The following is a 15,262-nucleotide window of genomic DNA, read 5'->3' on the forward strand; positions in this document are numbered from 1 at the left end:
GAAAAGCAGGACAGGGGCAAACAAAAGGCAAGGTGATGGGAAGAATTAGAAGTATTCACAGATGTATGCTCCTGCATTTCAAATATATCAATCAATTCTATAGCTGCAGTTGCTTACAGCAGATCTAATGCGCAGCTTATAATTAATTAAAATGATCACAGTTCTGTTGGCCAATTACTGCGAGCCCTTGTTTTTACAGACACAGCCAAGGTGAATGTGTGAGCTGAATCCACAGCTGCTGGGTGCTGGAGGAGGAAGGAGGTGTACCAATGGCTGGCACACTCTAAAGCACACGGGGCACAGTTTCACTTTATAAGGCAAGTGTAACTGAGCCATGAGGGTGAAAAAAAGGTTGAAGCGAGAGAGGTAAAACCATAAGGGGCTCTTTCACTGTGGATAAAGACAGCATGAATGAAACGGCTAAAAACAAAGATGGTTTCTTTTGCGTGAGACAAACTCAATCACAACTCCAGCAAAGACTGTGCTGCTGTAACATTTCAATGAGAGGTTCCAGAAACCTACTAACTTTAGCAGGAACGTGGCTCTGACTTTATGAAAACATTCGCTTCAACATAACTAAAAGAGAAAGATATCCTACCCGGCATCAATCAACCTGTGAAGTTAGCGTGGCATGAACTAACCTGTCTGCTTTATACTTTTCTGAAAAGTGACTTGTGGTAGCTTTGTGATCACTACACGAACGCATAAAGGAAACATAAGCATCTGGTGTGGTTTCAGACAACTTCTTTTGAGACATCTCAAACTAGAATGTGAAATGCAGCAAAAGTCAGCTGTCTGTGTTCCTTCCACGTGTGACAAAAAAATTTGCTCAAACTGTCAAACTCCATCTTGCAAGACGATGCTGTGCAGCAGAGAACTCTGTCTGGGGTGGGGGGGGGTCAGGCACCTCTGATTTCATGTCTTGAAATGAGAGCACGTTGCTGTGATTGTTTCATCTGTAGATGGATGCATTCATTCTGCAACTGGGTGGCTTCATTAATTAATCAAACGCTGGCTTTTCATCTCAGGTGGAGGTGTTCAACGGCGGTTTCCTTCTCATTCATCCCTCACACTCAGCCACCTAGATGTGATATTTATGCTTTTGAGTCGCACTGTGCGGCGAGAATTTCAGCCAACACTGTACCCACCTGCAGTGAAGATGAATATGTAAATTGGAAAAGTAGGTCGAAGATCAAATTTCATCGGGTAAAATCACAGCTGAAATATCTTTTGGCCAAAGCAGAGCCCCTCAGCCAATCTGACTCCACCGCGACCTTCTGGATGACTGCCATCATTCAGGTTGAGCTGATAAAAGTATTCAGTCGGCATCAATTTATCAGCAGAGGTATAAAGACAAGCAGCCCTCTCAGGCCTGTAATTCAATCAAACGGGTCTTTTGAGCTTTAGAAAAATTCAAGCTGAGGTCACGAGAAATGGACTTAACACTTGCACAGTGACAATGCTTCAATTCTTCTGTCCCTAACTCATCATATCAAAGAAAACCAAATGGCCGGCTTAGCGGTCTGTTGTTATTAAAACTGCAAACATGCTTAGGCTTAATTTTATTTTCATTACTTTGGTTTGCCTACTTTAATTAATAGACTTAATCTGCAATTAGCCCATAGGTCATCTGCACCCTTAGCGTTAAAAAAAAAAGACATTGTTTTGAAGGAACTTGTTTGCACATATTTAATTAAACTCTTAACCCATGAAATGTCAGTGCCACTCAGTCCTATGCTGTCTTATTAGAACGATAAAAGCAAAGTAGTGCAGACTTGACTAATTGATCTTTATAACTTAATTTCATTGAGCTGCTATTAGCAAGCAAAGCAGAGGATCAATGCTAATGCTATAGTGAGGGTCAATGCACACCACGATGAATGCGCTTACATCACTCAGACCTCTCTAACATAAAATAAAAAGGCTACACGTTCTTGCGGTACCTCAAAAAGCTTATCCTCCTAACGAAAATTTAAAAAGCACATGTCGCACTGCTGACTGGCACTGTAAAACTGCACCTGCACAATCCCCAAAGGGAACCTTTACACAGTCGAGAGCCTGATGTTTTTCAGCCAAGCAAAACAGCTGTAAGAGCATACCCATATAGTGTATTATTTTTAATAGTTCATTTCTCGCTCCTTGCTGTGTAATCATCCTCTCTTGTTTGACATTCAGCAAAAGCTAACTTCTTTATCTTAATTCGGGGTTTGGTACACTCAGCTCTCACGGAGACCGTGGGTGCTTTGTGAATGCAGCCTAATGTGTGACAGGAGAGCATGGATGATGTACGGCAGAGTAGGATGTGATCCAAACGCTTGTCTTTTTACTTCACAGAGGGAGAGTCGCACCAGGACTTAGAAGAAGCAGCGAAGAGAGGCCACCAGCTGGCTCAAGCTCTGCCTGCCGTGGCGAGTCAGTCGCTCCGATGGACAACTTCAATTTATTTATTCTGCTCCCTTTATCTTTGGAAATGAGCACATGTGTCACCAGTTGCCACACAGGAACAAGAGGGATGAGGTAATTAATGAAAAAAAGAAAAAGGTTTTAAAACCGACTAAACTGCACGTTCCAACGACTCTCTGCCGCTATTCAAACGCAGAAAGTACCAACGTTTTTGCAGTTGCACTGAAATACGGGAACTTTCATGTATGAGGCGTATGAAGCAAGATAAGTCCATATGGTGATGGTTCAAACAGCAGACAAAACATAATGATATATCTACAGCAATAAAGAGGCAGTCAGAAATGACCACCGTGTGCGGCCACAACTATCACCTCGGTGAACAATTACTCATAGTTTCAGGATTACGACATTACTTGAGTGATAGTGATATCCCTCCTAGCTCTCGAGTTCACAAAGCCCTTTAAAAAGGCCGACAGATCATTTAAAAATGCATTAACATCGACCACACAAAAGGCCTTGTCACTTTATTCTTTCAACAAACACTATTAACGTGATGACTTTCAACCGACATCAACTTTTGAAATCTCATTTCAAAGCTGCTGATGCTGATAGCCGCGTGCAGCAGACTGTTTTACGCATCACATCATACAGCGTTTCCGAGAAGTGCATTTGCAGTTCTGCTGAGCGAGCATTGAGAAAGAGCTACGTATCGAAGCCTACAAATTCACCTCCTCTCTCTCTTTTGCCGAATCGTAGCACCTGAACGTCTCAAATTACAGTGAGTTTCCTGAAACCGATTCATATAATGACGATAGAATAGTCACCAAAAAGTTATCTGTCCCCTCTGGAAGAGACATGGAAGAGGAAAACAGGGACTGCTCTGCAGCTGTCAGCTTCTGACTGCTTAAAAAACTTGACCAAGTACAGCACGCTCCCACTCAAAGTTTCGCTCCGGCGCTCAAGTCGCAAATGACTTTGTCTGACAGCAAAGGAAAAAGTCTTCTTAATCATGTGACTCTGTTTGGACACTAAACTGACAAACCCCTGCTGTCTCTCTTTAGAACTCAGCCTCTGACTGGGACATGCCTTATCAACTGAGACTGAGAATCATCTCCTTTGTTCTAAAACATAGAGACACTGCCAGTTGTCAAAGCACTTTTCCCCCTTGAACCCACGTCTCAATCGAGCTATAAATAACGGGCCTGTCCAACTTCACTCAGGTTCAGCTCATTAGAGCCGGGCATTACGCAGAAATAATGGCTGCGAAACTCGGTTTTATGAAGAGGCCAGAACGAGCACAGCCTAAGCACAGAGAGGACGAAATACAGAACGATCATCTCGAAACTCAAAAATTCAATTGTCAAAACCTGTGTAAGAAATAAAAATAACCCAATTTCTTAAAAGTTGAATGAGAAAACTCCCATGATTGGCTTTCGGAATATGACTAAATATATGGGCCAAGAGGAGCCTCTTTTTTTTTCTTTCACTCTTCCTCCTCCCTTCATCTCTCACTGACTGGCTGATAAGCCGTGCCAAAAGAGAGATTTAGCACAGGGCATCTATGCAAAGACCTTCATGAATATCAGTGAAGTAGAGGAGTACTTTTAAAGAGGGAGGGAATGGCAGTAATTGTCAAGCAGCCATTCCAGCCTCCTTTTTACAGGTGGTGAATTCCATGTGACCACGACAGCTAAAGCCCAGTATCATTCATTAATGCCCTGGCTCCTCATTACGCTCTCCTCACATTTTTGAAAGACTCATTACCTGCATAATGGAATAGTGCTTAGAACAGTCAGACCTTTCCTTTGCGTGAATTAATCACCTACATGTGCGGACAAAAAGGGAATTCTCGCATTAAATATTTAGAAACTTCAACCTCCGGCTTTCTACTTTTTCAAACTTGTTGAGGGCGTACTTTCTTGACGTGCACCATCAGGGACGTGGCGCTGGTATCACCGCAGGCCGCCCTTTCTCTCATTTATTTGTTGCAAGGTCAGTGTGCAATACTCACAGTTGACTGTGACTTTTACAGTTTTGGTGTCAGGAGAGGCAATGTCATTTAAAGCGCTGCATTCGTAGTCTCCAGCCTGGTCCCTCGTGATGCCGGTGATGTTAAGATATTCACCACTGTCATACTTCCTGCCTGGAGACACACACAAAAAAAAGGAAACAGAGTACTTACAACATGTCTAAATTGAAGACAGGCACAGCACGCAAACAGATACTCTGACAAAATCTATACCAAAAGGTTCTCTGTAGCCTTTAGAGAACTCTCATTTGTGGTAAACAGCTTTCAAGCTTAAGCCTGAGTAGAAGTTTCAGTACAATTAGGCATCGTATTGAAGTCTTGATTACCTTCCGCGCATTCTAAAATAGCAGCGGATCAGCAGTGCATTGATCTAATTATATTGATATGGTGGCAGGAAATAATGGTGTATTCCCAGCCAACCACTCATCATTTGTTCCTCTCCACAGCATGCAGTTAGAGCTACCTCCTGGAAGACAGACAGATTTGACGGCTCAATGCACACGTCAGAGTTTTATAGTTAGCTGGCGGTGCCAAAGGCAAGAGCAGCAGAGTACCATGACCGGGTTACTGGCTGGAGAGCAATTCACCTACAAACTGAAACATGTGCACTTCCAGTCCTCCAATTAACAACAACAAAAAAAATAAAAAATCGAATCTACTAACAAGGGACAGGCAATGATCTGAGATATTTTTAAACAGTCATTGAACTATAAGAAATCAAATAGTTTATGTGGCCACCGTATTGCTATGGAGTTACAGTGATTTAACCAATGGCTGCTAGTAATGTGGGACTTCTACCACAAGGCGGTAGTAATGTGCAGAGCTGTTTTCTGGCCACCATTGAACCAATAAGCGAAGAGTACTTTATCTTTATGGCAGGCACTGAGAGCTTAGATGCTAAAGGTGCTCCAACAAGAGGAAACATGCAAGGCAACAGCCCACGGTACCTGCTGTGTGGAACTCCTTTAAAAAAACACAAACTAAAGTGTTTTTCCAAGTAAAGCTAGCATGCCATTAAGTTTAACACGAGCGGCACTATTTTGGAAGAGTAAAGTAAAGCACTTTTGTTTTACTCTTTAACTAATGTACGAAGCCGTTTGTGACGTGTGTGACAATATATGAAACATTTAGCCTAATGTTACTGGCAGCGTTGCCTCGCTAAAGAACGCGATAGCACAATAAATGGGTGTTGTGGTAAGGGCAACTAACTGAGGATTTATGGGGAGGTGGGGAATTTGAAAAGCATTTTCACTTGAAATGCACATCCCTAACAATACTAACACCGTTACAGCTGTTAAGATGGTTACAAATGGTAATAGGGATGGTAATGTATTAAATGGTCATATCGGACATTGTTACCAGTTCAAAATTTAGATAAATTAATAAATAACCTGACAAAGGCTATGTCTCCGTGCATGTGTGGGAGTGTTTGTATAGCAAATTGTTACAGGATCTCAGAGGGCTGCTCTGCACACATATAACAGAGACTGTCGCAGGATCTCACTCGACCACAATTAATTTCCAGCCCAGTGACGCTCAGTGTGAAATCTGTTTATGCACAACCTTTCAGGGTGGTACTGGAGGTTTGGGATAAAAGATGCGTGGCCAGATCTGGCAGGCATGGGGATCAAATAGAGTGCATAATCAAGCAAAACTGAGCTCAACACTCTGTTCACAAAGCCACAGAGACCTCACGCTGACTCAGCAATATCTCATAAGAGAGAAGACAGAACCAAGACAATCAATGCTTCAGGGGTGGAAATACTTCCACAGTGTGCAGCCAGTCTTTCCTGGGAATGAGATGAATTCTTATGAAATGCCTCCTCTTTATTCTACTACGACACAAAAAGAAGATAAACTCGAGACTGAAGGTCCTGCTGATAATGAGCTTCCCGGTCTCTTCTCGCATTGTTGTGGTGTCAACAATGGAGTGCACGCGTCTTGGCAAAGATACTAATGGTAACACAAACAGCAGAAAAAGACAGATAATGTTTGAAAGACCCAATCCATGAACAAGCGCCGGGTGTGTTTAAAAAACAGACCCGTTAATAAACCAAGAGAGTTAAGACAGACACATCACACAAACTGCTATTTTCTGTGGCAGGAAATGCCTGTTTTTTTTTTTTTTGTTCCACTGGGTTATCATTTATTTATATATTTCATATATTTTTTTCTTTTTTTGGGGGCTTAATCCCAGAGATGTGGGAGGAGAAGTGCAGTCCTGTGAGTCAATAGAACGACTGAATGGTTCGGCACAGGTTTGATATCAGATGTAACAGGCGTTTGTGAGAAGCTTAGCGTGGTGTTATATCTGTGACCACTGGTTATGTGTTGTAAATGAATCACTTTTTTGAACAGTCAGAATTTGACTAGATAAGGAAGATTTGAAACAGAGCACTCAATCGAGAGCTACAGCATGGTACAAGTTACAAGTTAAGAGGCACCACCTGTTTCAGGTAAGTCTCTTGTTAAGCTGGCTAAAGTGAAATTTCTTTCTCTACAATCTATTACTCACACATAGATTAGATCACATCTTAGCACCCCGTTTTGACAAATGAGACAAATGAGGGCCGGTGGTATGTTTGGAGAAGCCAGATCTCATCAATGCTTGAGCCACACTGAGATGGTCTAATGCTGAGATATATGGTATTTACCTTAGATATCGATGTGTTGACACGTCAGCCCTGAAATAAACCACATGTTGGAAAAACACAACCTGAAGACAGACGTGTTGTTTTGCACGCCCATATGAAGGCTTCTTTGTTCTTCGGCATACATCTGTGGCATGATCCTGCGCACAGCGTTGCAGAAAACTCTCCACTAAAGATGATTGTCTGCAGCCTCATTGATTCCAATCTCTTTTGTTACTTTGCCCCCCCTTCCCCCAACACTATGGTATTGATGATCTTATGCTAATTCAATATTTTCATTCAGGTTTCTTTGCAGATGTTAGTGATATAGAGAATGGTTTTAATGAAGATTCATTAACATGGGTAAATTAGTCATCATGGTGATTTTTTGGTTGCACAATGTGTGTCTCTTTGATGCCTCTGAAATCAAACACGTTCAGATATGATTGATGTCCTCTATGACGCACTCTTTTAGCAGAATTACATAACATTATGATCACGTGCAGGCTCAGCAATTGTATGGATGAAGGAAAAGTGGAAGTGGGGGGGGATCCTTCTAGCAAAAAAGATCCATTTAAGGACAAAGCAGGGGAACTGGATGGATCAATAAATCACCTGACTTCAAGATGTTTCCGGTTTCCTTCCCACCGTATGCTAACCATGGCGGCGGTTACATAGGTAATTATTATGATAATCATAATGAAAGTCTTCATCTTATTTATGTTGTCGTTTGAATTCCCATTTGAATTCCCATTTGTGACTGTCTCAGATCAGAAAGTCATTTTTGTGTATCAGATCAGAAAACATCCTCACTGCTTGTCAGTGTTTTTACAACAAATGTGGTAATCTGCACCATGAGCCATTGTGTGTTTTTATATTATTAACCCATAGAAAGAGAGGAACGTTTAAATGTACAGTCGCTTTCATGTGTGTTGGTGCTGCTCATTCTGAATGCTTATAGCACTACTAAAATCGGATGTATTCATTTAATGAATGCCTGAACTACTACGGGCAATTAGTGGTTGCTCTTTGGCTCGTTGAGTGAAGGGATCAGCGCTAAAGATCAGAACATATACAGCAGGGTTGCATCTGTTACATCTGGGTTTTAATCGTCTGGAAGCACTCTGTGATGTCTTCTCTGATAGAAGCCACTTAAATTTTATTTATCTTCATACGCTTTGTAAAAGAACCGCAGGATCAAAGCCCTTCGGTTGATCCCCCTCGCAACCCACCATCCTTCCCGGCATGCACTAAATAATTCCAGTAAACGGTTGACCTAAACACTACCCTGGATGTGTAGCTGTGCCGTATTTCACTGCAATGGGAAATTATGATATGCAAGATGTAGAAATCCATTGTGTGCTTGTGTGTTTTAGTAGGGCAATGAAATCAAAAGCATTGACCCATGAGGCCAAGTATTCATGCTGCTTTCAACACCATTTGCCAAATGGCTGAATCGAGTGCTGGGGTTTCCAAAGGAAGACACAGTCGTTGCTTTACACATTGCAGGAAACGCAATCAATCACCCATTTGCCAGCGGGGAGCAGTTCGTCTGATAGGGTGCGTTGAAAGAATTATTGCCTGAAAATTACAACCATCGTAAAAACAAATTAAAATTTGAAAGGAGTCAAGTACTGTGAGATTCAAACAAGATGATGCCAGAGAAAAAAAAAAAGGCTTCTGCTTAACAGTGTCAAAGGAAACCTGGGAGAACATTTGTAAGGACCTTGGGTAGCATTGAATGAACTCTGCAACACGTCGAAGGGCAGATTCACCAACAGTTTGCACTGTTCACAAACCCTGTATTGCCGTTAAAAAAAAAATTCCTGTTGGGATTGACAAAAGAGACGACCCGAGACCTGTTACATATGCAGTTTTGGCAGATCACCATGCAGAGTGCATCATTTGGAGAAGAGAATAATCAAATTAATCATGCAGTGTTATTTTCTTTTGCAGTATACTGCTGATTGCACTATTTTCCCCTGTACGGATTCTTATCTTCAGGTCTCTCCTTTGAAGACTTCTGTGGCATAACATACTCCCAAATGGATCTCCGAGCAATGGTGGGTTTATCCGCGCATGCAGCCATAAACAGATATTGAGAGGCGTTAAAAAATAGGGAGTAGGCTGAGGTGAAACTTTTTTATTCTCATTCAGCTTTAAAGGCTTAGTGATCACCTCATAGTCCTGACCATAGTCCTAAATCACTGATAGACATTAAATCTTTGTTGTCATTAACCTTAAAAGTAAAGCCTTTTGACACTTATGTGGCACAAAGAGTTACTTCCTCTGAGTTATATAATGTTGCATGGTACTTCTAACAAGTTGACCTTTTAGATGAAGACAATGGGTGCTAAATTGCTAACCTGTGCTTGGTTCATCATGCAACTTAAAAAGTTGAAAAGAAAGCTGTATAAATATAAGCTGCATATTCTGTATCGCTGAACGGTGAGGACCTGGTGATATGGAGCAGAGAAAAGAAGCAGGGAAAACTCTGAATAAGAACAAATGCAAATTTTTCAAACTCCCAGATAAGATGACATTTCAGTCCACGTCTAAGTATAAATCCAGCTGAAATAGCCCGAGCAGCTTAACAGGGATTTCATTAACATGGAAGACAGTTTGGCTGGTCAAGTCAAGTGAATGCAGATATAATCAATGAAACAAAGGATGACTCAGGATTAGTAAGACATGTGATAGTTATTCCCCAACAAACAGCACAGGTCTGGGAGACCCACTGGACCTTTTGTACAGTAATCATTCCCCACATCTCATTAATTTAGATATCAGCGATCGCTTGTGTTTGTGGGTCTCTGAATGAAACGCCTCTGTAACATGACCTCTCTTTCAATGCCTGGGATCTCTTAAATGGGATGTCAGCCCCTTCTCTGTTAGAGTCCCTTTTAATCAATGTGGATAAAATAATTAAAGAGACGGAAGAGAGAATAAATTTGAACATGAAGTAGATTTAATCCCCCCTCCTCCCCTCCCTCCCTCCCTCCCTCCTTCCCTCCCTCCCTCATATAACACTTTATCTATCTCATCAGAGCACCAAAATTAAAGGTTGTCTCAACTAGACTTTTTATCCTGCATTTGGATCAGCTGAAACGACCAGAGAGATACACAGGCCAAGTCTGCCTTTGAGAAAAGTAAAAGAATCTTAAAATCAATCTATTTCAACATGCCTGATGCGAAAAAAAGCTTTACTTTGTTCCCTGTATATTAAATTCAAGGCTCTATAAAAACAGCAAGCCATGAGAAGGCAGGTGAGAGCATTCATGACTCCCAGGTCTTGTATTCCTCTAATTCAACCGGTGGGACTAAATAGTCTAGCTTCCAAGTGTGCATTGCTGTTAACAAAGTTACACAGTTTACGAATCTGAAGAAAAAAAACAACACACCGGCTAGCTATATCAGCCTTTTATCAAGCTCTTACGTCCCACATTTCCTCTTTACTATTTGTTTAACAATATTTTTGATGCACTCTATTTCTATTTCTTTACTTTTTATGAGTTACAAACAGACACGTCTCCTTCAAATACTAAAAAATAAGCTTAATCAAATGAGTAACGTGTCCGAATCAGTTTTATGGTAAAAGCCCAACAGTACTCACAGTAATAACTGTGTGGCTGAAATTACTCTATAAATGTTCTCACTAATGAGAGCTCATGCAACACATTGTCCAGTAAAGTTGAAGAGGGGAATGAGTAATTGTTACAGTTATATCTTAGTGTATGAGCGTGTGAATTATGCAAATCAGAAAAACATAGTTAGCTATAGCCATCGTTTTTTATATCAATGTCAAGTAGCACATAAGCCGATCAATCAATCAGGATACAGTGAAAAGGAAATGAACTGCAGGCCGGTACAGTGAAGACTCGTCTTTTACACTCAGAAAATGGCGCAAACAATGCAGAACTTTTAGCTTTGTCCATGTATTTGCTGCCGAATTACTTTTTGCATCAAAGACATCCAAAAGATGCTCCTGTTGCCATAAAAGGATGATTGGATCAAATTAACTTTCTTCAAATACGACATAGCAGATTTAACTGAGAGAGTTTATTTCAGTTCACTGAATCTTTGAATTTATTAACAACCAACATTTTACAACATACTGACATTGTAACAATATTTCCTATTTATCTATCCAAAGTAGCTTTAAAATGAAAAATAATACCTGTATAATAATGTGTTTTAAGCGGGAACGCATAGCTAATGTCTGAGCTTGTTCCTAAGCAGATACAATCTTACATCTGAACAAATACATAGAGGCAGATGCTCCAGTAACGAAAGAAAATCACAGAAGTTCCAATTTTTCTTAATAAATGAAATCCAATACATCGCTTCCATGCAGGATCCAGTTGCAACATCCTGCCCCTGCTGCAAATGATATTCCTATCGATTGCAGTTGAATGGGGGCTTTGCAAAGGTCATGGAAGCCATTAACCAAGAACCCCATCCTTGATATATAGTTTGGAAAGCCTTATATGTTGCATGCTCTACCTTGGCATCAAATTAAATAAAACACACATAACATCTTGTATGCAGAAAAAAAGAAAAGGTGCTTTTACTGTCGGTGTAAGTACCGGAGAACCGTCAAGGGACCTAACTGGAGTTGTGTGTAAGAGCTTTCTGAGAGATATTTGAGTAACTGACAGAGGCCCTTCTCACCTCAGGGAGATGTCACTCCCAGCAAATTAAAGAAATCATAGCAAGGTTAATTCCGTATTCAGTGCCAATGCTTGGCTAAATGCTGTTGCAGTAAGCAATTTCCCACATTGTGTCGAGGAGCTGAGGGTACACTTCCTTCAGGCCTGCAATATACAGATAGGGCAGGCATTGCTGAAGAATCCATTATAGCACAGAGCAGCGTTTTTTACATCAATTTATCCTTTTAACTCTTGAAAATGGAGAACAACCCACACTGCTGCATTGTGCACTGCTGCCTTCTGGCCCAAACTCTAGGTGTGGGCCAGATGTAGGGGCAGAATTCATACCTCTACCCTGCTCACTGACTGTCAGTCTAAGGTCACTGAAATGCAGAGAGCGCAACTGGGCTAAAGGACACCAAAGTCATGTCTGATTGGATGTTCTTTAACCCTAAGACCCTAAGAATTGCCTCACTGTCATATTTCTAATGTTCTTTATTCATTTTTTGGTAGAATATTTAACCGATTGCACTGTAGGTAGGGACACATTGTTTCAGGTGCTGGAGACAATGTAGACCATGTTAAAGGCTATTTCGACCCCCCTTTGTATGACCTATGAAAGTGTGGTGCGGAAACGCAGCACTGTACGTAGGCAAATTGTGTTATCTGTTTTGTGGATCAGCATCAACAAAAAATGTTTATATTGTTTAATGTAGTATATGTTATTGCTCAACGAAGCAATGTGTCATATTTAGTGACCTCTAGTGTCAAAGCTGCAGACTGCAGGCAACTAAAATGTTAGTTGTAGTCTGCATAAGCTACAAAAGGCCTTCCATCCTGGTGTTGTTGGCCACTATAGAAAGTCTTTTCAGTGAATTTCACTAAATGGTATAGAGTGAAATTTTGAAACGGCATGACACCTTATGTTTTCCAAATAAATGGTGTATGGTGGTACAAAGATGTCATCACTAAGATTCTGGTCGATGAATCATTCAATTCACATTACCATTTACTCAAGATGGTAATCTACCTTTTTTTTTTTTTTTTAAATCACTACTCTTAGTGCACAATGGAGTTTAAATAACACCAGTAAGTATATGTTTCAAGAAAACCAGCTTTTTTTAAACATTTTCCATCTTCATCAGTGGATGAAAAACTCTTTTTAATACGGTAGCCGAGGCTTGACACTTGTTTATGTCAGACTATTAAATTTTTTTGACCACAACACAAATTCTTATAGTTTACTGAGGATCTCCATCCAGAATACTTGTTTGCCGACCTAATAACTGAGACATCATTCCATGCATACTTGTTTATTTATACGCCAGAGTGTGTGAACAGCTCTCTGCTTAAATTGTTTGCACTGTGGCAGTATTCTCAAATCAGATAGAATGGCTCATGTCTGCAAGTTTGCAGATGTCACGGCTTAGGTGACAAAATTCCCACCATGCAATTCATACAGACCAAAGGAATCGCTCCAGCAGGCCTTGGTTTTGTCTTTGTTTTCTGTGTTACTCCAACGTAACACCATCCCCGGGTCGGTCATATTATCAAAGCCAATGTGACAGTAGGAAGCAAGTAAAAAGAAGGCCTTTGCACAGCGCGCATCAGTGATTATGTTAGAGTAAGCAAAATGCTGGGTGGCTACCTTCTGTCAGCTAACTATTTGAGAATGTCGATGGTATATGATATACATCCATATATATGTATCATATACTTGCTTGTCATTTCATGATGTTACATTTTACTAACATGATAAAACATCAGCGCTCTCAGTGTTTCTTTAGTCAGCTAAATTTGGTTCAACAGCTGTAGGGGTTACTCATGGCTCCTGCCTTTGATATCTGAAATTGGAAATGCAACGCTGTGGTCTTGATTTCTCACCTCCAATCCTTTAAAAAAAGGATGCTTAAGTGCCAGCCTTTGAACTGAACATGAGTTGCAAACTATAAGAGACTGAATTCCTAGTGAGCAAAATGACACAAACTGTCTTTGTGTCTCTTTAAGAGCTGCCAAATTTCAGCATGACATGGTAGGTATAACTCAAGGTGAGCAGCAGTGAGTCGAGCTTGTATAATTGATCTTTTTTTTCCTAATAACCGACTGAGCTACAGTACTGCGCAGCAGCTGCCGTTGTGACGTAGTTCACAACCAAGTTTAGTTGGATCCAGTTTTAAATTAGCTCCAGTGCTCATGCTGTAGTAAACTGTCAGGGTGAAGGATGCTGCCGGCATTTTTCCTTCGGGTGTTGTTTAGGGAGGACATGCCTCATGCACTGAAATAAAAAGGCACAGCAATGTATACATAGTATTGATAAATCTACAGTAACAACTTGGGAGGAGAGAGAAAAAAAAATCCATCCCAGCTGAATCCTATCATAAGAAAAAAATCAAATATGTACTCTGGTATTCTAGTCAGCCCTTTCAAAGGTCACACTTCTATCCCATGGATTCAAATCTCAATGGAAAAAGCTTATCAAAGCAATTTCCCCTGCCAGCCACACAACTGAACCAGATTGAAATAGACCATGTTAAAGGCTATTTTGACCCCCCTTCGTATGACCTATGAAAGTGTGGTGAGGAAGCGCAGCACTGTACGTAGGCAGTGAAAGGCTGACATGTCACCCGTGCAACTGGAAGCTTCAGTGGTAAAGACAGCAGAGATGTGGAGAGCTGAATTAAAAAAAATGACAAGTGGCTTCTGGGATTATTACAATGTGCTTCCACTAATGGGGCTTCCCGTTTACTATGTGTTTTATTTCACCATGCAACTTGATGCAGACCCAGTTTTAATGATATTGGGAGCCTGGGGGAGCAGCTGCTGGAAGACAAGTGGCAGAAAGTTTTTTAACTTGTAGCACCAACAGCGTAGACTCTTTATGCCATCAAAGTACCAGACATGTGCTGTTATAATGCCTTCTTCTAAAACTGTTTTTTTCAGGAATCTATTTCAATTTGCATCTACTTGAAAAAAAAAATGCACGCACTTTTCTTTTTTTTAAAGCACACATACAAAGCCAAATTATTGTCTCAATAAAGAGTTTATAGCCACACTTCACTGGATGCACAACGTTTATTATAAGCTGGCAGTTTGCTGGTTGGCAGGAAGGAGAGAGTGAAAAAATGCAAACACAAAACAGTTGGAGTGGGAATAAGAACTTGACAGTCAGTCAGGGCAATTTATCATTCTGTCAAACTTCACTGACTGCTGCAGCAGAGCTATCTACGGCGTGAAAACTCCCCACCCCAACTCCGAAAAAAGGCTGCGTGAATGAGGAGAATGAGGCCAAAAAAAATATCAAATCTGTCAGGTAGACATGTTTGTCACTTTGCAGCCAATGCACCTGCCTGACCTCATGCCAAGGAAAGCCCCATTTGTTAAATAGAGAAGACCGACATTTTGTGCCGGGTGTGTATCGTGGTAAATCGACTATGTTTATGTAATGTGTTTCTCGCAGTGCTGATGCCTTATTCATTTACTCTCACAGGCAATTACACACCGACGGAGACAAAGCAGCCATGCAAAGAGCTGACTCCTCTCGTGCCACAGGT

At 40.9% G+C, this 15,262-nt stretch overlaps 1 protein-coding gene across 2 annotated transcripts in view; it reads right to left on the reverse strand.

The window, feature by feature from the left end:
• The window catches only part of negr1 (neuronal growth regulator 1), a 138,670-nt gene that overhangs the window by 60,272 nt on the left and 63,136 nt on the right, over positions 1-15,262 (reverse strand). For both annotated transcript variants that reach the window (XM_072389391.1, XM_072389392.1), the window contains exon 4: positions 4,415-4,546. In XM_072389391.1, the coding sequence (XP_072245492.1) occupies positions 4,415-4,546 (132 nt within the window). The remainder of the gene's footprint in view (positions 1-4,414; positions 4,547-15,262) is intronic.

The sequence above is a fragment of the Leuresthes tenuis genome, unplaced genomic scaffold (genome assembly GCF_036924035.1).
Source record: "Leuresthes tenuis unplaced genomic scaffold, fLeuTen1.0.hap1 SCAF_7, whole genome shotgun sequence".
Taxonomy (NCBI): domain Eukaryota; kingdom Metazoa; phylum Chordata; class Actinopteri; order Atheriniformes; family Atherinopsidae; genus Leuresthes; species Leuresthes tenuis.